Source organism: Cariama cristata, unplaced genomic scaffold (genome assembly GCF_000690535.1).
Source record: "Cariama cristata isolate BGI_N322 unplaced genomic scaffold, ASM69053v1 scaffold10183, whole genome shotgun sequence".
NCBI classification, from domain to species: Eukaryota; Metazoa; Chordata; class Aves; order Cariamiformes; family Cariamidae; genus Cariama; species Cariama cristata.
The window spans coordinates 40,845-63,496 of NW_009607814.1; the positions used below are offsets into that span (position 1 = coordinate 40,845).

At 39.3% G+C, this 22,652-nt stretch overlaps 1 protein-coding gene across 1 annotated transcript in view; it reads right to left on the minus strand.

The window, feature by feature from the left end:
- LOC104159073 (kinesin-like protein KIF16B) overlaps positions 1 to 15,527 on the minus strand; it is a gene marked incomplete at its 3' end in the record, with an annotated part of 53,118 nt that extends 37,591 nt beyond the window's left edge. The window contains exons 1-8 of the mRNA XM_009696885.1: positions 15,468 to 15,527; positions 14,336 to 14,449; positions 9,889 to 10,005; positions 4,392 to 4,489; positions 3,777 to 3,886; positions 3,002 to 3,144; positions 1,340 to 1,508; positions 1,023 to 1,154 (exon numbers count right to left, since the gene is read on the minus strand). Coding sequence (XP_009695187.1) covers positions 1,023 to 1,154; positions 1,340 to 1,508; positions 3,002 to 3,144; positions 3,777 to 3,886; positions 4,392 to 4,489; positions 9,889 to 10,005; positions 14,336 to 14,449; positions 15,468 to 15,503 — 919 coding nt within the window. The remainder of the gene's footprint in view (positions 1 to 1,022; positions 1,155 to 1,339; positions 1,509 to 3,001; positions 3,145 to 3,776; positions 3,887 to 4,391; positions 4,490 to 9,888; positions 10,006 to 14,335; positions 14,450 to 15,467) is intronic.
- Between the last annotated feature and the right edge of the window lie 7,125 nt (positions 15,528 to 22,652).

Consider the following 22,652-nt stretch of genomic DNA (forward strand, 5'->3'; position numbering starts at 1 on the left):
GGCTTCGCTTGGGTTTTTTGGGAATGGAATTCCCATTCCAATTTGTTGAAAAAGCTGCAATACATATGCCATAGGAAGGTTTTTAAACCAAGTGATCCTTACAGAGCTTCCTACAGGTAAAAAGGAAGCCATAAGAGAAGTTTGCAAGATGACTGATCACAAATAATTAAATTCAGACAAAAAGTTAAGATGCTGTCTGCATTCAAAAAGTAGGTGAAATAAAAATGACAGTCTTACCCACTGAACAACAAAAGATACCAGGTTGTTTCTGCTACAACAGAAACCCCAGTTTTAGAAAAGCAAACTGATATACACATCAGTATGGACTAGATGCACAAAGCTGGAATTTTTTTTCTTTTACTGGGGATCGAAGTCTGCAATGTGGGGAGGAGAGGGGTAAGGACAGAGAAGTCTAGGTCTAGGTTTGAACGTTGTGAGTAACAAAGCTGTCTGGAATACAAATGAACCTCAAGAATAAACGGGAAATATTACATGAAGTTTAACCAGTCAGATTAGCTAATCATTACGCTGTGCATATGTCAAAGAAACACAGTAATGAGGTAGGTGTCAGAGCAAATGCAAGCAATTAGGCACATACATTTGTATGACCCTTCCTTACACAAACAAACGTCTAACGACTGTATATACACAATCTGGATGCCTTGTTACATTTGTGAACAAACACTCAGCCAGTGATACACGCACCCAAATAGATAATCTGCAGATGAAACCAAAGCTCTCAAATTCGAGAGGCACACCTGCTGTTGTTTGTGACATTACTGAACCACGAGACTGTCCCCATCTACTCAATGAGGCCCTACATAGTTCTACTGCTGGAAGAGATGTTCTGCAGAGTGTAGGTAAAGGCAGAGTGTTACTAAAAAAGCTGAGAAAGAAAGAAATCATTAATGCGTGTAAACAACATTCTCCCTTAACAAAGCATTTGGAATCTAAATATTTACAGCCACTCCTATTAGGCATGAACTGTTCAAGATGCAAAAAAGTAATTTAAAAACACTTACTGGCAATCATTATAGTTTTAGAGTTTCCTCCTAGGCTATCTTTTAACAGCCAAGTCAACACAGAATCCCTGTAAGGCACAAATACTTGTTTCTTCTTTGAAAGAGGGTTTGTTGCATCCTGAGATAAATCAGCTGTGATGTGGAGGTAGAAAGAAAAAAAATAGCAATCATCTATTTTCATTCATTTTCAAAAACAGTATGCATTAGGCCACTATTTGTGTAAGTAAAAATGAACAGAAGTGTAAGTAAACAAACAGAAAGGTATTTAATGACTAAAGAAAACCCAAAACAGACAAGCACATAAAACAGAGACTTACCTAAGGCAGAAATTACATTTCCCAGAGTAACTAGAGATTTGTTAATATTCCCTCCTTCCTTTAATCTAACCCCTGTGGCACCGGTGGCATCTGCTCTCTCACTTCCAGCAAGATCTACCAAATGAATCTTGCTAACAGTTTCACAAGGCATTTCAGAATCAAATTTAGCCTATAGAAAAAAAAAAGAAACACACACCAAAGAAAAGTACGTTAAGCTACAAAATTCTGAAATTTTACTGAATCCAACTTAGTGGGTTTTTTCGTGTCATGATTGAATTTAACTTGTTCACAATAGCAGAGCTGCAGAAGACAGCTGTATTAGAGCTGCCACAGAAAGGCATTTGACCATGAATTGCTGTATAACTCCTATGCAGGTAGTTACTTCTTTAAATTGTAATATTTGCAACTTTCAAGCCACTTACCTTTTCACAGTTGTCAGTGCATGTCCGTATTTACATGATGCACAGTGAACATGTGCTGCATTCATTTTATTAAGCTTTCAACATTTACATTACAGCCACTTACGGACGTGCACTGACAACTGTGAAAAGGTATTTACATGATGCACAGTGAACATGTGCTGCATTCATTTTATTAAGCTTTCAACATTTACATTACATTCAGCTTTCACAAGTTATAGCATACACAGACACATTTACACTGAATTTCTCCCCCTGCCTCCAAGTTCAAGTAAATAGCAATTGCAATTTTATTTTATGATTTTAGACGAGGCTTCCTCCCATTTTTATCTTAATTCATATAAATCAACTCAGACTACCCTGTTTCAAGCTTCCTCCTACTTTTACAGTACAAGAGAAGAACAAAACTTTTGGCTGCCTGCCTCTCATCCTCTTCTGAAAGTTTTGCAATGAGCAATTCATCATTACTGAACAGTTGGCGCATGGGATTTTGTGTGCGTGTATGTGTATGTGCGTGGTTTTGGGGGGATACATGCAAAGATTTGTCACGAGAGTGAACCACGTCTACGCTACCTTCTCTTCATCTAGCAGGTTATCCGTGGACTGTCTAAAAAGCCCCCCAAAAACAATGATGAAGAGCAGGAGTCATTAGAAAAGGACTTTACTACATATAAACAAAAAGATCACCGTGCTCTGAGAGAACGTGTTAAATCTCTCAATTATTCCATCAGTAAATCAAGGAATATAAATAGGTTTCCAATGGTAGCAGATGAAGAGTCGGCAAAAAAACACGCAGAAAACATTTCTACACTCTATGATTTGGGCCATAAGACAGGTTTTTTTCATAAACCTTCGATAACATCAGAGCATAAAAGGTAGCCCACGTTCAGCTCCAGCTGAAGTCTCACACAACACGCTCCTCACCCACTCCTGTCACAGCAGCATCACGAAACACGCCAGCACCAGGCACTGTCATTCAGCCTCGGCTCCCAATAATTATCTCCTCAAAATCTATTAAATATCATTTTAAGTAATCACATTACACTGTAAATTTTAAATATTATAATCACTGCTAAACATAATTCTCAAAACAGTATTTTCACACTTTTAACTTTCCCCATCACAAGACAACAACATAGTCATTATCTACCCATACTTGCTTATTTGACAACCTCATTTTTTAATTATCATACGAATTATTGAATGTAAACACACATTAAGACAGTAGGTTTGGTTTTGTTACCTGAGTGAAGTTAATCGTGAAAATGGCGTGCGACCTGCTACTGACATCATTCATTCCTGTTGCAGCCGTCGTTCTATTTATATTTCCTGCGTCCATAAGTTCCTCTACATCAGCATAATTTTGCACTAAATGTTTAGACAAATCTAAAGAAAAACAGAGTGTTACTGTACGCTTATACATGCACTTGATTTTCTATACAAAGAGATTCAAATTACCCTCACTACTTCAAAGTATTGCTGCAATTAGTGTTCATTGTCACGCTTGTTTATCACTTAAGGAAAGGAATGAGGCCTCATGTGAACAATGAAGAACTTACACATTTACAGTAAATTAAGAAAAAAAAATATGCAATCTTACTAAAGTATTTGGTGCAATAACATAAGGATAATCTCTCAAGAGACATGAGCCTTCCCTGGCAGAGGACAGATTAAGACAATTAGATCCTAATAGGTTATTTCCATCTAAACATTAAAGATTTATAAATTATAGTCAACAAATTCTTAAAACCAATTGCATCTCTTAACATTATTTAAAAATGTGTTATAAATTTAGAGATAAAAACTGTTTACGTATAATAATCTTAAAATTGGGAAAGCAAGTGGGGATACAAAATGAGAGGCTATTCTCCTTTAATACTTCTATACAAAAGGAAAGCACTGTATCCATCCTCATTTATATTTTAAAAGATAAAACTGCCCTATGCAATTAGACATGACATTTTAGAATATATAAAGGTAATAAAATATCCAGCACAAAACAGTGAAAGTGTTTTTACCCTCAACATATGGCCCCTCTTTCGGATGTTCTCGTATTCGTAAATTATTAGTTTTCGATGACTTCCGTCTGAGAAGATCTCTCACACGTTCATTATAAATTTCCAGGTAACTGAAAGAAAAAGATTAGAAAAAACACTGACTGATTCAAGAGTCTTTAAAAAAAGGAAAAGCCATGTTAACACTGTGTTTGAATGCAAGATGCCTGGAGAAGCAAATGGATCCAAAGTTGGCTTAAGATAGTAATGACTACAACATACTTGTATCATAAGGAAAAAAAATCAAAAAAGCAAGAAGCAAGTAGAAAGGAAGCAGACATTAGCAAGATCAAGATCTCCTAATGTCAGGCTGAAATAAAGGGTAAAAATAAGGAAGATGCTGTCCAGTAGCAAAAGAATTTTCACTACCATTTAAATAAAGCAAAATGCACTGCTGTTGAAGTTCAAAGTACTGCACATTTTGCCTATAACTGCCAACAAAAATCAATTATAGAACTGAGGCCAAGCACGGAAAGTTATTTGAAAAACACACACTTTTGTCAGTGATAAAGTGAAACAGGGTAGTTGTAACTGAAACAAGTTTGATAACCAGCAACCTATTAAGATGCCAAGACCCACCTGACTTCCGTTCGAAAGGATGCCTCATTCCGCTTCGTTTTTTCACTTATTTTGCTGAATAATCCTTCACAAATTCGAGGTATTAAACCCGCATCACCCTGCAATAACAACAATTCTTACTTTCAAGGCTAAATATGTATGTATAATATATTTTGAAAAAGAAATCAAAGATCACTAGTTGAGAGTTCCAACATCCAGAAAGCGGGGGGGTGTCAAAACTTCTCAGCAAATACTCTCTTGCCCTTTATTTAACTGCAGTCACTTTAATCCTCACGTGTGCATTGGAACGTATATACTAGCTCCAATTCTTTGCTATTGGGATATATTTTGCCCCTCTCATTTAGTTCAAATAACCCCAACTGCTTAAGGCAGAAACCGGCTCCTCAGAGCAACATATGAACTGCCTTATCTCAACATCATCTTTTCTAACTTCTTCTGTCTCATTTCACTATGGACTTGGCAACATCTGCAGAGGATGGGACAAGAGTCCTACACATGCATTCGTGAGCCATTCTCATTCAAGCCCCCAAGCCCCAGCTCACAGTCCTCCCCATCTTGAAAGATGCAGCAGGTCCTCTGGATAAATCAGCACGCAATTAACGAAATTAAAACTACATTCACTGTGTCCCACAATGCAGCCAAATTAAATTTGATATTTAACTTCTGAATGCTCGACTCTGCAGTTAGAGAGTTTTTATGCATAAAGTGCTCAGTGGGTTTAATAAAGCAAGCTGAAAAAAACACATTCCATCTCACAGATCCCTGCAGACCGTGCGGTTTACTAGCAGGGCTGCAACTATCCATTACAGGGTCCTTGCCACTTCAGCTAACGCAGCACCCGGCAGCAGCAGGATGTCATCTTCTCGGTTAAGCTAGCACTTGAGAACTGAGCCTCATCCCAGTGCTCCACCAGTGATGTCAAACACGTGTCAGACAGCGAGGCAGCAGCTAACACCACTGAGCTACCCAGAGAATTAGCATGCTGCTCTCCTCTTCCCATTGCTCCAGGGAGACTCCTTTCCAGCCAAGCAGCGAAGCAGTAAGTCAAAGCCAGGGTTTTCCGCAGCAGCAGAGAGGAGCAGGAGAGTGCCATGCAGCTCTGGGCTCAGCTGGCAAGGGGCTGCTTGCTCCCAGTTGCCCCATTCCCACCGAGTCTGATTAGGCAGATGCCCAACTACCTGCCGAGCACATCTCCTCCCCACCACTTCAGGAAGACAGCCTCTAACACACACTCCTTTGGAGCCGAAATGAGTGAAGGTGGCTCCCAGGAATAAAGGAAGAGGACATATACATACAGATGAGCTTTGGGCTCAGGGCTGCAAACTTAGAAGTAGCTTACAAAACAGTCTGTCAGCTACAATTTGCCTCCAGTCTAAAAACACGCGAGAGATTTGATGCGATGGACTAATTCTAATTCTATGCACCGCTGAGGCAACAAATATTCTTGCTTAGAGTTAGGGGTCCTGTAATTAAGCAGGAGGCAAATTACGACAAACCAGACCAAACATCCAACGTAAGCATAGCCCGGGCACTCCAGGCCCTCAAGAGTTTGCCTGGTGGGATTCTACAGATACCTGGCAGCAGGAAAACACAAACACAATGGACTCCCCTGCACCAGACTCTGGCAGGGCAAGTGCTCCACGGGCAAAGATTTCTCTTCTATTCAGACCCCCACACAAAATCTGACCCTTTTTGCCCAAGCTCACTCCAGTCTGCTCCCACACTGGTCCTCTCTGTCCTCGTTCTTCAGCTTCTCCCTGCATTCTCTGTCCCAGCAATCTTCTTCTAGGGGACATCTAGGGGACATTCCTCTTTCCTTTGCCTGGATACAATTCATCATTCAGTTTCTTTTCCTTTTTTTTTAAAATCATACTCTAGCCCTCCAGTTTGCCCTTTTCCAGCTTCTTCCTCCTCTTAATGAGAGCCTCTCCATCCTTCACAAACCAGGCTTTGCTCTTTGAAGTAATAACATATTCTCTCCTCCTATCATACCTACCCCTTCACTTGACTGCACCTTGATTAAAAAAAAAAAAAATAACCCCTAGATAAAGGGAGAAACTTGTAGCTTAATCAGACTGTTTTTGAGACAGTTGCCTTTGTTAACAGAGAAGCAGCCTTTCTAAATATGTATCAATCTCTACCTCCAGACAAAGTTTCAGGGTTCGGTGTTGGAAATTCCTGCACACATTTTATTTTTTTTTCAAACACAGGAAGACTTTTCTTTCATCTCATGCTTGGAAGCACCTGAATAGTTTTAATTAAAGCTTAAGGAAAAAACATGAAAGATCCATCACAAAGTTTTAAGCAAGTCATGAGTGTCTGACACAATTTAGCAACTGCAAAGAGAGTCTTAAAATAGGAAATATTAGCTCTAATTGAGTAACCTCAACCATAGCAATATAGTGATGAGAAAGGAAGATTACATAGTTCCCAGCATATTTTATCAGTAAAATGTACATCTTGGAGAATGTACACGTCTTTATTAGAAATTACATTTACACATTTTCTCCCTTTTCATCTTCTAAAGCTCCAGGGCAAGATCAACTCCATCTTTGACAGTTTTTTTTCTGGCATACAGTTTCCAGTCTTGGAAATGTGTAGAACCAAAACAGGTAGTTCACTCCAGGGGTGAATCTTCTCATTAAAAGCCTGTTTTCCTTCTGTGCTACCTAACCAGAAAACTCCTTATTGCAATTTAAATGTAGTTTCTTATCCATCTACCTTGGAAATGGGGAACAAATTATTCCCTTCCTTTCCACAGCAGCCTTTCACATCTTTGAAGACTTTTGTTCCTCCACAGTCATCTCTGCATACACAAGCCTGACTTTCCTGACAGATCATATTTTATAGATCTCCAATCATTTCACTATCTCTGCTCAAGACTTATTCTAAGTGGTCCACATATTTCTTGAAATTATTGCGGCACACAATATTGCAGAAGAAGCCTTCCAGAGCCAAGAACAGCAAATATTGAAAGCAAAATGAGAACAGAATTCATACTTTTTAAGGGGAAATAGGGAAAAGAGAAAATTTATTTCCAATTCAAGTTTTCTTATAGCACTGTAGTGTCTCTGACAGGGCCATCAATTTTCAAGCCTTTAACTTGGCGCCTGAGTATATTTTATACATGCTCTGTACAAAGTCAGATTAAAGTATTTATGTATCATGGCAAGAAGATTAGACCTTTATTATTGAATAGTGTCAAACAAACCTCAGCACCTATTCATTTGCAAAATGTCTTGATGATTACGGTCATTACATATAGTGAGGCAGTCTCATAAAAATGTCACTTTTATAAATTTCTGAAACAGAAATCCGCATCTAGGTCATAAGATTTTTTTCTGGTTACAAAAGCCTATTCTGCTTACCATATTGAAGTTAAATATAAAGCTACTTATTCTATGACAACTGAAAGAAAAAGATTTACAGCTAATTTACTCTCCTAAACTAAAAGAGGTGCAAAGTGGCCAATCTCACTACATTTCAAGAGAGTGATCTATCTAGGGAAGGACAAGCAGCAATATTCCCCTTTTCACTTCTGCTGGAGAAGGTATGATGGGTTTTTTTCCCCCCAAGGATTAAACGAATGAAACCTATAGAGGCTGCTTGGTAAACATCAGTCGGCCCTTTTAAACTGCTCCACTCCCAACAGTTTAGTGGGGTCTTTCTGTCCTTGGACAGTCATGGAGGCAACTGCAAGAAACTACTCCTATCCTTTACTCACAAACTGCCAAACACTCCTCCTATTGCACTTTCCTCTTCCAGATTCTTCACTGCTGTGCTCAACAGGGCTTAATCATTAAACTTACTGTATCATTTCATAATGGTTTGCTGAAACTTAGATTTAGCTACTCCCATCCCCAGTTTCTACTCCTCACTTGATAGCCTTCTCTAAACTGGAGTCAAGGACCTATTTTAATCTTCTGACTCTTCAAAAGAGGTCTAAAAACCAGATCTCTTCAGAAAGAGTCGATCACTCGTTCTCAAAACCAGGATCTTCCTCTTTTGTCTCGAATTGGGAAGAGAAAATCAGTGGTAACATTTGAAATTTTTGGTTTTGTTACTGAACAAAAATTATTGCTTTTTGTCCAGTGTAACAGAACATCACTTAAAGACATTTCTTCTGACTGTAAATTTCTACCTACAAAAGAAACAGTTTCTAAAACCTCTGATTACTACTAGAAGGCATGATACATGGGGGGTCAGTAGCACACAGACAGGATCAGTAATAGTAATTCCATAAAAATACGCTCTTGCAATAGCATAATTTCAATGCACTGCTACAGAATAAAATAAAAACACCTGCTCGGTTGCTGTGGGGTGAGCGGTGGACATTGTCTACCTGTATTTCTCCAAGGCTTTCGATACAGTTTCCCACAGCCTCCTCCAAAAGAAGCTGATGCGTTATGGTCCAGACAAGTGGTCCGTGCGGTGGGTGGGGAACTGAGGGGCCGTACCTAGAGGGTGCTGGTAAATGGCTCCTTTTCAAACTGGCAACCAGTCGTTAAGTGGGGTCACCCAGGGATCGATATTAGGCCCAAAGCTGTTTAGTATCTTCACAAGTGATCTGGATGATGGGATCAAGCATACCCTGATGAAGTCTGCCGATGATACCAAACTCAGCAGGCAAGCAGACACTTAGGAAGGGAGAGTCATCCTGCAGGGAGACCTGGACAGGCTGGAAGAGTGGGCTAACAAGAACCTTATGAAGTTCAACGAAGACAAACATAAGGTCCTGCACCCAGAAAAACATAACCCAGGAGTGCAGCACAGCCTGGGATCTATCTGGTGGGGGAGAAGCTCTGTGGAAAGGGACCTGGGCGTCCTTGTGGACACCAAGCTCAATAGGAGTGAACAGTGAGCTGCTGCAGCAAAGCAAGCCATCAGGATGCTGGGTTGCATCAACAAGTGCATCATCAGCAGAGAGATAGTAGTCATTATCCCACTCCACTCACTGCTTGTCAGGCCACACCTGGAATACTGACTGTGTTTAGTTTTGGTCCCCATTACAGAAAAAAAAGATGTGGACAGGTTGGAGGGGGTCCAGAGAAGGGCCACAGAGACGATCAAAGGACTGGGAAGCCTGCCATATGAGGAAAGGTTAAGAGAACTGGGTTTGCTCAGCCTTCAGAAAAGGCGGCTTAGGGGAGACCTTATCACCACGTTCCAGTATTTAAAGAGTGGCTACAAAGAAGATGTAGACCCTTTTTACAAGGGGTCACATGGAAAAGACGAGAGATTATGTGTACAAGTTATTCCTGAGGAGATTCCAATTGGACACAAGGGGACAATTTTTCACAATGAGAACAATCAGCCATCGGAATAATCTCCCCAGGGAAGTAGTGGATTCCCCAACACTGGACACTTTCAGGGTTCAGCTTGACAGGGTGCTGGGTCATCTTGTCTAGACTGTGTTTTTGCCAAGAAAGGTTGGAACAGATGATCCTTGAGGACCTTCCAACCTGGTATTGTATGATTCTATGAAAATACAACATACCGCATTTCCCATCATGGTGTAGGACTTCCCAGATCCAGTCTGTCCATATGCAAAAACACAAGCATTATAACCTTCAAAAGCAGATTTAAGCACATCCGTACCAAGATTTTTGAAAACCTAAAAACAAAGAAAGATTTTTAAGACAACAGAAGCTTGGGGAAAAGGTTGTTATCAGTCCAGTACGGCAAATATTAAACAATAAACTACCACAATATAAGCTATTGGCATCAACCAGTAATATTTACTACAAGACAGGAAATTAGTACTTCAAATGAAACAGTAAATTTTACTACCATATTTAATTTACAGCACTGCAACAGTATATTTTCTACTTCTTTCTCCATCAGAGACCTACTTGACATGTAGAAGAACAAGAAACGCTACCTTCTTTCTACAGCTCCAATTTCTTTCAGCAATCTCAGATACTTCACTCACATTTCCTTATTGTTAATATGTACTCACTTCTTGTATCTTTGCCAGCTCTCTGTGTTCTGCAAATATCCAGCCCCTTCTCAAAAGGAAATGGTTTCAGTGATCCTGTCAGTTTCTTGGTTTGAGTTTTTGGAGGGTTTTGTTTGGTTTGGTTTGGTTTTTTGCTTTAACCAAGTGCAAGAAAATGGCCCATTATTTTCTCCGTATTTCCTCCCTAACTGGCTTTTACATACTAATACTTTTTAGGCTGGCAAACACGGAAACATGTTTTCTATATGGTAAGTGACCCTCATTCATCTGCTCGCCCCTTCTCTTTTTCCCTCAACATTTACAAACTAGTAACAATCCCTCCTCCACATCCCACAATACGGGAGTCTGTTGTCACCTAATAACTTCAGCTCTCACCAGATGCCTTCACCACCTTCCTCTGCAATACTGGCTCCAGCATCCTTCCCAGATTTCTGACCTTTCATTATCATTACCCCTCATTTCCATCCATACCCCCACTGGCCCACTGGGCAACAAGTAACACTTGGGGCAGCATTTCTCTCAATGGAATAATAATCCATTTCTCCCAATCCAGACATTATTTTCAAAAAAAAAACCCAATCTGATAGATGCTTCACATAATTTGGCTACTAGTCCACAGTATATGCGGTTTAAATTAACCAAGGTGTACAAGTTATTATTAATAGCAAATGGCACACGCACAGTATAATTGTGCTACTCCTCCCTTGAAGGAGTGCTGAGTAACTTCTTTAATCATTAATGCTCAGTTCCAAGCATGCCTTTGGAATACTTAACTTGGCCTTCCCTTGAGCAAAGGAGTTACAATGCTGTAATCAGTTCTACTTCTCAAAGAGGAAGGGTATACAGATCAGCCCAAGCACAATTTTCCTTTCACTTGTCATTTGAAAAGTAGCATCTTAGTTGAATTCTCCCCACTGAGTAACTGCTCCTTTATTTCTTCCTCTCTTTTCCCTTTCTCTATGTCCAAGTTTTTACCTCACTGTCTGGACTAAGTCTTTACGCATTACTGTTTTGACTGCATTTTCCCACTTAAAAAGGTGTGCATACCTTGCAAAGTGATTTGAGGCAGTACACAGGACAGTTACAGTCCGTGTTGTCTGAATGCAGAAGGTTAGAAGAAAAGACATTGTTAGGATTGGACTTTGTCAGAACCAAACAGCTGGGACACTGGTTTGTCACAAAAGGGCCGTAAATATCAAAATTGTATTTGTTTCTCTTCCGGGAATACAAACTAAGTAGCTTGATGGTAAATTGCCGCTCCCACTCTAATTTTTGAATACTAAAGCATATTTTGCATCTACAAGGCATATTAATGGGGCATGTAGTATTAGACAGACTTCCATTTATTATTTTTCTGCCTTTCAAATGGAAAAATACAACAATCACAAAAAAAAGCACACTAGACAACCGCATTACCAACAATCAAGATCAATTTTAATCCATGGCAAGATGAATGTGAATGAAAGACGCCCTTTCTTCTATGCCACTGGTGCAGTAAACTGGAAATTCTGCAGCAACTTGATAAGAGCTGAACTACAAAGTCTTCCAATTAAATATGAAATAAGCAACACAAGCAAAACAATAGCTTGTGCAGCATTTGTTTAGAAATTGCACTCCCATGGTTTGAAAACTCCTGTTTCCAACGTGCTGCACACATTGTAATTAAAACAACACTTGACACAGGGACAACAATATTTTTGTGGCTGAGCAAGAGAAGTTAGCATTCTTGCCAGGAAGGATGGAAGAGGCAGCCTGGGGTTGTGGGACACACTGTAATAGCAGAATATTGAACATGGACATCTAAGCCATGTTTAGGATTTATTGTTCGCATCCTATTACTACAAACCATAAAGCTCACAGCTTTTAAAAAAATCATTGCTCAAGGCTGCTGCAGCGATCCCTAGGTAGGTATTTTAATTATTTTTTTTTTTCCCCCTATACATTCCTGGCATGCACAAGTTATACTGATATTGCCTCAACCTGGCCCACTCGGAAACACAGCCAAAATGGCACCTACAACGAAAAACTTAAAATAAGGAAAACTTCATTTATCACTTATACGTGGAAACTGCACATCAACTCAGGATACAATTTGGATATCCACTTATATTATGTCAAGTTTCCTTCACAAATAGCTGTTTTAACAAGAATTAACTTCATTATTTCACAGCACATTAGGATTCTGGAAAAAACCTGCATTGTAACAGCAACAGCCTAACATCACAATGGATTCTCTTCCTGACATCCTTCTAATGAGGTCTTGTCTAACATAGCTTCCCAGAAGTATCTAAAGTCAGGTAAAGAAACAGCTACCTAAAGGATCCAAGAATTAAATATCCATAAACCTAGCCCACAATCAGTGCTTAGGAAGAATTTCTAGAACTACTTTTATAGCACGTTTTGCAGCCTCCAAATATGCATTGATACATCATTAATACTGTTTTATGGAGACGTACTCATCTATGGAAGGACTGAGAATATGGTAATCAGTTATCACTGAAAATTATATGCACTTTCATGAAACTAAGTAATATTAAACTGAGACCCTAATCAATTTGTATGAGCAAACTTAAGGCAATCATTTGTTGCATCTGCAGACCCTCAACCAAAATCTCAAGCTTCAGTTAGAATTGGAGCAGAAAAATGCATGATCAAAGCTGCTTTAATTAAAATAAATAATAACTCTCTGCATGCTCATCTTCAAGCATTTGCTAAAGTTCTAGTAAAGCCATATGGCCTGAACCGCCTGCTTAAAAACACCCACTAGAAACTAGGGGTCCAGTCACTGCGCTCAAATACACTACTGCTTGAATTTGCCACAGTGCTCAAGTAATTAAGGTATTTCTAATATCAACACCCAAATAAATGAATACTTCTTGATATTTCAGAAGATATAGCAAAAACTGTGTTATTAAAAGAACATCATAAAGAAGTAAAAATCCAGAAAGTTTAAGAATAGACATGATCAAATACTAGTAACTCAGTGAAATAAAAAAGAAGCTTTCAGAAAAAAAAGAGGACCTACCACTTACACTGATGGTTAAATAGAAATTTCAAGTATAAATTCCCTATCAAACAATTATAGTCATTATATATAATGGCAAAGTTGTCTTTGTCATAAATATTTAAAACTGGTTTCAACTTATTGTGGCTTATTATTAGTTTTAATTCTCAGGCTTTTTAGGATTAGCCATACCAGTATTCCCAATTTTAGGGGTTACAGAACAGATGAGGTACATACCAAAACGGTATTTATCCAACTGGTTTACAGTATATTTGGCAAACACATTATTTTAAGGGGAAAGAAATACTCTCAGCATCCCAAGTTCCACAAAACCAAAAGAGAAGACAGCAATCACAAAACACTTGAATTTTACTTAATTAATTCATTTGGGAATGTGAAATAGCAAAAAGGTTTAATGTTCACATGAAATGCAACATCAAGGAGGGTCTATCTGTTCATCCAAATAACGCCTATAGCTCCAAGTTTGATTTTCTGTTCCACATGTGCAGGGAGAAAGGCAGTTTTGTCCTTTCCTAAGCTGAATAATCAAGGGAGGAGAAAGAATAATCTTCTTCAATGTGTACCAAGACTTTTGGACAAAAAACAAAACAAACCAAACAAAACCCCACACTTCAACCAGATAAGAATGTTTCTAAGTGAATTATATGCTTGTTTCTCAAAAGTGATTTTTTCCAAAAAAGCTTTTCAAAACCAAATTTAGTGCTCAGAGAAGTTTTCTAACTTGACTTTACAAGACAAATCAGACAAGAGAACTACAAAGGCGGCATTTAGCCTGTTGTATTAGAAAACACAGCACTTAATGTTAGATAAGTTAAAAAGAAACAAAATTGAAATTGAGGTACCTAGGGAATTTCTGAATTACACAAGAATCACTTTCAATGGAAAAAAGTTTCAAAGAATGCTTTCAAGCCAAAGAAAACAAAAAGGAAAAAATCAATTATTAACACTCAGAAATCCTACCATTTCTTGACAAACAAAGCTGGGACTTTTACTGTCTGCTGAGAAATAGGAAAAATCATAGGTAAATGTCTTAGTTCTTTCTCGTCCTGTGTCTCCAGTACTACCCTCTGGTACCTATTTTGGAAAAAAAAAAAGCTAGTACAATACATCCTGATGAAGTAATTAAAAACATTTTACAATAAATAATCCCAATGCAAATTTAACATAAGACTATCTACACATTTAGAAATTTATAATGATAGGTTAGCTTGTTATTCCAACAACAGCAAAAAAATTAGCTACAGATATACCCCTTCAGCAAGAAGAACAGTCACATTACAAGATAGCACAGCTGGAAGTATTTGGATTTTAGTTTACTGCTCCTAACACCACACTAGATTTTTGTCACAATATTTACATCCAGTTAAATCAGTCCTGTATATGAAATTCAGATTATTATAGGGGATTATTCTAGAAATAAAATTAATAGGAGCCAGAGAGATCTTTGCACTGTGAACAGCATTTCAATGTGGAGTCATAATTAAAATGGTGTTACATACCTGCTGCTTAAAGCTATCATCATGCTCAAGACATGACAGTTAGCACTATACTTCAGCAATTTTCAATGCTACCTGAATCAATCCCAATAAACTACACACTGAAATTCCCTTTCATGTATTTGTCATCGGAAACTATCTTGCAAAAACCTATTTGCTGTGCATGATTTCTCTTGCTGAGAGAAATGTTAAAATATACCATCAAAGTATTACAGCAAGCGATGGGTACTTTGGCTTTAGTTCATTTTCATGAGAATTCCAGAATACTACTTCTACACATGAAGCAAAGGTTCAATATCTACCAGGCACATACCTCTCTTCTATTGTTGACTTCTATCTTCCAGCTAAGTAATGACCAGAGTGATAAACCTTAGAAAAACCTATGAGATACAGCCTATAGAGTGGTCTTCAGAAAACCGTGGTGCAGCAAGTTAACAGTTTAACAGTTAATCCTGTTTCCCCAAAGGATTACTTCAACACTGTATTTTAAAAACTAAGGGCTGTTCTCCACAGTGCAGAGAGCATCACTGTTTTGTCCAGTCCTACTTTGGCACCTATTCCGTTAGGACTTCCTTTTTAAAATTGTGTTTACTCACCTTTAAATTTGTGATTGTCGTTTTATTTTTTTCCATTGAAATAATAAACTTTGCATTAAGGTCTTTCTCCCTGAAAAAAAGAAAAAACGAGACTTGAGTATGTAAAATAAAACATATCACAATCATCCACAGTCATATTTCCATTCAACAGGTTGCTTACCACAGTCAATTATCAAGTGAATTCATACTGATTTCATTTTTTAATTATTGTGACTAATGTTTATTTATTGCTATGCGATGTACTTGAGGTACTTGGGCTTGCCTTCAAACCCCTTCATCTAGAAACAGGGAAACCTGCTTTAGAAGTTTGACTCTGCAAGTCAATTAAGTGGTTTGTTCTTAATTTGAAGTACTCTGATCCAAAGCCCAGGGAAGTCAATTATGTGGCTCTAAGGAGCTGCGAAACCGAACGGCACAAGACAAGCCCCAGTCTCTTCCCACTACCCTAGTAGCAGCAGTTCCCAGTTACCCATATAGCCTAGGTAACAGGGACTAAATACTTAAACCACAAAACCCCGGTATTTTAAAGCATCCTCAGAAATGAGGTACCTGACATTTTTTGAGCTGTGATGCATCATGGCAGTGCAGGAGAGAGGCTCTGCTACCAAGGGAGCGTTACACAGGTTTGCTGCTTCCCAGAGCACAACGATTCCAGGAAGAAAAAAAGCCCAGCTCTGCAGCAGTGTTTTCATGCACCCGCATCTATTTCACGTCATTTGTTTCTGACTGTTTTCAAAACTGTCATAAAAAATCATTAGCTTCGTGTCTAAACTCAGCATGTATCAGTCTACTTGCTAGAGATGGGATTTCAATACAGTTAGTCATAAGGGTAATACAGGCTGCTCCTGAATGACAACCTTGAGCACAACATCTTCGTGTTACTAAAGACATGCACATGAAAAAAAGAAGAGGACGACTGCTATACACACCACACAAAACCTCGCTCCCCAGATGCTAACAGACACGCCTGTTCCAAAACCATCTGCTAAGTCACCTGGCAAACTGGTGTGCCCTACTGGTGCACAGGAAAGCAGAGGGCTTTAAAGCAATAAAGTGCTGCTTTACCACATTGCGCGGTATCTCAGCGATAACTGGATAGCCGCTTGCACCAACCAAAAATTAAAAAGAGAAACGTCTTCCGAGGAACAGGAGACCCGAGTTCAGGATTTTACAGTGACATTTTCTTCCTCGTGGTGTACCGGATCACCCAGCTCTCCGTTCCTCAGCTGACTGTGTAGCTACCCTCTATACACATTCAGTTTTCCAGTAAACATTCTAAAGAAAGGCAAAACCCATTTTAAAATATCAATACATTTATTTTCTAAGCTATTAAAATATATAATAGTAATAATTACAGTATTAATTATACAACTGAATTTAGATCTACCATACAAAAATGTCAGAGGCACACCTCAAGAGACGCCTCTTAGTCATTTCTATGTCATCCTTAACAGCTTTTAGGTCTCCCCTTAAGAGAGCAAAATGCTAAAATACTACTAAATAATAATTCTAAAATTGCGGGTGATAAACAGGGAAAAGGAGACGTTTCCAATGGTATTTTTTAGTAGGAAACAGATTTTGGCATTGCAGCAATGCTGCCTGTGGATGGCTACCATTCATCCTGCTTCCTCAACAGTCTCTACCTGTCTGTAACTGCTCAGGGAAGGTGTAAGAAGTAATGCGGTCAATTAAATGGTCTATCTTATTATGAAAAACTGTTTCAAATATAATCTGTAACCTGCTTCCTCTAGGAAGTTTGGAAGGACTCTAGGCAGGAAGAAGTTTGGGCCAGAATTACCTGAGAGAAGTGAAAAAAATTAACGAGAATCAAATGCTAAAGCTTCATTTTAATATGAGACAGCCGAGTATAATTTATTGTACCCATAAAGAGTTTGAGAGGATCCCATAAAAAACAATTGCTTGCATGATGCCAGTTATATCCAGGCACTCAAAAAAAAATCAGCAGGGGCTGAGTCCCTTTCAAAAAGTTTTGATGGCAAGTTCCACCTTAATTAAAGTTTCAGGCTGTAAAGAGCTATCTTGCAGTGTTGGGTACCCTTCTGAGAACCTTCAGGGCTAGGAGAAGCCCCTGGCAACCAGCTGCTCCTCCAGCACCCATAGGAACCACTAGCCCTACCTCAGCCACTAACCAACGCCTCTGCCCCTGCAAATTCCAGCCCCCCTCATCTCAAAGCAACCTAAAGGGGCCGGCTGCCAAAACTAGTTCACAATTAACGCTCTGATGTTTAAGAAAGCTTACTTCTCCCCAGGCCCAATCTGCCCACAGAGCAGTGTTCAGGGCCAGCAGCCAGGCTGTTCCGTGCGCCACGTGGACTTCCAGGATCACAAGGGAAGGGAACTCAGCACCCGTGATCCCATGGCCCCTAACCAAACTACAAAGGGATCAAGCAGGCAAGTTTCTTGGCACAGACACCAGGAAACACATCAGCCCAGTGCTGTTATTAATCCTCTACTGTTGCTAAATTCAGCCAGTCATCTAGCAAATAATTGCAGGGAGGACGTGAGAAAAAAACAAACAAAAAAAAGGAACAAAAAAATCAGAAAAACTACTGCAACTACTACTGACACTTTATTTTAGTATCAACAGCATCAATATTAGTACCAAGATACGCTTAAAAGAACTAGTATACTTGTCTTGTAATGAGATAACTTGACAAATGGCTTACTTTCTCTTCATCACAAGGGGTACGTGGGCTATGAAGAACTGCCCCAAACTCAAGATGATTCAGCAGCTGTATCAAAACACAGCAGCTTCACAGCAGAAGCTCCACCGTAGATATCTCTGTGTCAAGTTTCTTTCTCTCCTTCTCTTATAATCCCTGTTCATTTTCAGGGCAAACACCAGAGCAGTTTTTGCACCTCCATGGGCATCCAGTTGAAATCATAGCACAGGCAGCCAAATGTTAGCAGTATCTCCAGATTTCAAGGCAATTTCCAATGACTCCTGATCATTATGTCACCTATCCACTCCACCACAAGACTTTCTGAAGATCCTCCCACAGAAAGAAGGGAGAAGAGCAGGGAAAAGCACTGTTATCTCAAATATAAATCAAGAAGGGAAGCTTTAGAAAAATCCCTGTTACAGGCATGCAAAACGTGTTTGGTCTTTTTCCAAGTCCATCTTTAAGTTTCTTCCTTTAAGGTCCTTCAATGGCAGGTTCAATTATTTAAATAGTGACTTTTTATTAATCCATTCTGTGTTATTCAAACACTAGAGCATTTATTATAGCTTATCCCCCTAGAAAATCATGATATTATGCTTTCCATTAAATTGATACTATGGGAATCAGTTGTGACGACCATAACACCTGTCAGACGTGACTCTGAGAACTGAAAGACGACGACATGTTTCATCTGGGGGGTGGGAGGGGAAAACCAAAAAGGACAGCACAGAAAGTGCAATCAGTTTTCCCAAATAGCGTTCCAAGAGACCACTTCAGCAGACCTCCAAGGCTGCACAGACATGGACACAGGCACGACCTGAACTGCCCGAGGAGCACCTCTGCCTCAAAGTAGAAATAGGGTCTGTAAAATACACTCTTGGAAATTCACTTAACTGTAGACATCTAATGGAACGTCTACTGGAAAAGGATTATACCGAAGAGCAGATGCGCAATTTTGTTTTTCAACTCTTCAAAAACATAGTCTGAGCACTTGTAAAAGCAACTCAACCATGCTCAATGGCTTTTCTCTTCAGCAAAGTGCCTGCTACTTATTACGTTCACATTTCAGGCACAATGTTCCGCATTTCCTGGTTTATCACTCTGCTTGTATTTCTGGGGTCACAAAGTGAAAGCATGAGGGTTGCTTAATGACCAGGAGAATTCAAGGTAGATTTAACTGAAAAACAAGCACAAAGCGTGCCACAGAAAGAACGTGACACTTTCTTATAGCTTGGGAACCTACTAACTGTACATTTGCCCTGATGTCCTACTGAGTAACGCAGACCAAGAGCACTTTCCTTTGTCTGAGGAACTCTTAAAAGGGGAACATTCGATTCAACCGCATGCTTTAAAAAGTCAAACAAAAACTCTCCTGCACAAGAAATTCTTTGTTACTTTCTGTAACTACAGGAAAAGTGAAGTTGCAATCTGAAATATCACACAATTTCTCTTTCCTATCCAGATGTTTTTGTTTGGTTTTGTGGTTTTGGTTTGTTTTCTAACTTCTCCAATGCTTATCAAATAATTTTGTAGAAAGTACTTTTTTAAAATGTGATCCCATATCTAGGTGCAGTTAAGAACAGAAATCTGGTGGTCTGTATGTAAAACATCTTCACTACCCTTTGGGTTAAAGTAATTTTTTCCATAAAAATCAGGAACAATTAGTTTCTAATTAATGTTGGCTGAGACCTAAAATCAGAACAAGTCAAGCAATCTGATTTAATCACAAGATTCTGGGAATCCACTGTGGCTTGAGTCACTGGTACTACATGATTACACTGTATAAAAATCACAGTTATCTCCATAGCAGGGCAATAGCCCAGCATACGCTGAGCTCAGTGACCCCATCCTCTTGACTGATACAGCTACAAGCCCATAATCCAACGACTCAAGCCACGTTTACACCAATATAGTCTAAAAGTTAACAACTACACACCATACGTCAAGCAGCACAACTGCAATCAGATGTCCTTCGGACACGGTTGGAGAGAAGGCTCCCAGGTGGATCCTCGGAGAGCTGCCAAGGGCTGCAGCCTCCCCCTCATTCGGGAGGGCTCTGCAGACTCTTTTACAGCCACCCGTTTTCTCGGAACAACACATCCTCATCATCTCCGAGGCCTCTACCAAGCTGTCAAGTCTGGCTGACATGGGCCAACAGATTCAAAACCTGCCAGATGAGACCGGACTGGCTGGCAGACAGGCTGTTCCATCTCTCAAGTTTCACCTCAAGAAGCCAGACAAGAAAACAGCACAAAAAAATCCTGGGGACTGAAGTTAAAAGAATGAGCTTTCTATGGATACGACTGCGATTGTTTCTCACTACAAGAAAGAAACTGTGCACATACTTCGTACTTTAAGAGAGCTTTGTCGTAAGGCACGTTTTGTGTGAGCGCAAGGTTTTCTGTGATCAACGTAATCTTAAAATTTGCAGACTTACGATAGCCACGTTCCCTTTTGTGATACCGGTTTTATAAAAAGCATTGGCAAACTTCGCAAACGGTTAAAGAGATAGTTCTGCTACTCCCAGAACTTTCTACACGGTGCAGCTGAAACCAGAATAATAAACCCAGTGACAGAGAATGCAGAAACAGGGGAAATCTTTTACATCTCATGAAACAGAAATATTCCCTAAGTTTATATACTAGTACACACATATCAGTTCTTGTATGAAGGACAACCTAGATTAAATGCCTTTAGCCACAAGAATAAATTTTACAAGCAATACTGAAAGGCAGTAGTTTAACCTACAGCAGTAAGGCTCTCCTGGAAAATTAATGGACAGGTGTCCTTGTGCTGTCTTCTGTCAACTGATATCTAGCTTTTTGGAGGAAACTATGCATGCTCGTGGAAGCGCATACAGACTGGTCACTACATTAAATCATGTACCTGACCTGCTTTTTAAATTTGTATTTTTAATAATATTATAGGTAGACTTCATCTCCCAACAGATCAAATCTGGTGGGTATCCACATAAGCAAACTTTTAAATCAACGGCAACACCTAACATAAAAAAGTTATGGTATCCACACATGTCATGGTCAATGATCACATAATAACCTGAAAAATATTTAATCTTCAATTAGCAGACTACCTCGACAGCAACTTTTCCACTGCGCATGCGTAGATGGAGTGTCAGACCAGGCTCAGTAATGGTCTTACCAGGAGGAACTAGTCCTGCATAGCTAAGTTTTAAGATACCCACATGTGAACCCCCTCTTACACATTTCTGACGTCAGCCTTTAAGAAAATGTAGCAAATGCCCATCTGTGGCAGAAGCAACAGAAAATATAACCTCAGACACAACCGAGTTGATTTGAATGACAACTTGGAATGTTTTGTCACTATTATTGTACTATGAAGTTTCTCTAGGACTCCTGGATTTTAGTCCACCTGATATTTTGCTTTTAATACCTTGTTTCTTCTGATTTATTCCTTCACTCCTCCTATCCCAAGTCCTAAAGACAATATGGACTTCACCTCTTGCATACAGCAAAGTGTGATTCAAAGAAATCACATTGTTTCCCTGCAATGCACTTGTCTTTTGGGGCAGGAGGTCCCCAAACTAGAAATTCAGAAAAAAAAAATTGTGCCTGACCTCACAGATCTATTAGCCCCCCAAGCAAGCCCTAAGGCTGTTCTTCTGTCATTCTTTCCCTCTACTGAGACACATACAAGTAATCTGGACTGAATAGCAAATTACTTCAGTGCTCCCAGTACAAACACCTTTCAAATGTATAATCATGTAGAAAAACGATGGGTATACTCCAGGTTTCTGTATCTCACTATTGCTTTGTGTTTACAATATAAGCTCTTTGGAGAAGAGTCTTCATAAAGCCAATACTTGAAGTGTCTGAGTCTTCAACAATAAGAACTTCAGCCCATCAGAAATTAAGATGCTGAGTGCCATGTATGCCCTCTTTCTGTTTGATAACTCTGAAAAACCCTCTCTCAATAAATAACCCTCGCTTTGTATTCATAGCTACTGCAAAACAGAGGACTTTGCTCTTCAATTCAGTCAGCTGTTCTTACCAACAATACCTGCCTTTCAGATACTCAGACTTCTAAAAGTCTTCAAGTCCAAGAGCTCAGTTAAGTTAAAACAGCTGAGCGCTAATCCCATTTATTTCAAAACTGGCCTTAATTGCAAATAAACAAAGCCTGAGAAACCGACAGACTCACCTCTCTCACTTGGGTTCATCAGGAAAGTGATACAGAGAGACTCGTGATCTTTTTCTCTGCTGTCTCAGGGAGCTCTCAACAAAAAGCAGAGTTTGAAAGTATTTTACTGTTCACCATTTAAGTGATATAACATGCATAGGTGACCTGGCAATGTGTTTGATAATACTGAAATAAATGAATTAGGAAACGCTATTCTAAAACTAAGTTTAAGTTCAAAATGCTTAAGAATGTAAAGTTGTGGGGATTAGAAACTGTACGTGAGGCCAGTTTAATTACATTGCCCACACACGCCCACGCTGCCACTGGTCTTTGTTCTTCAATG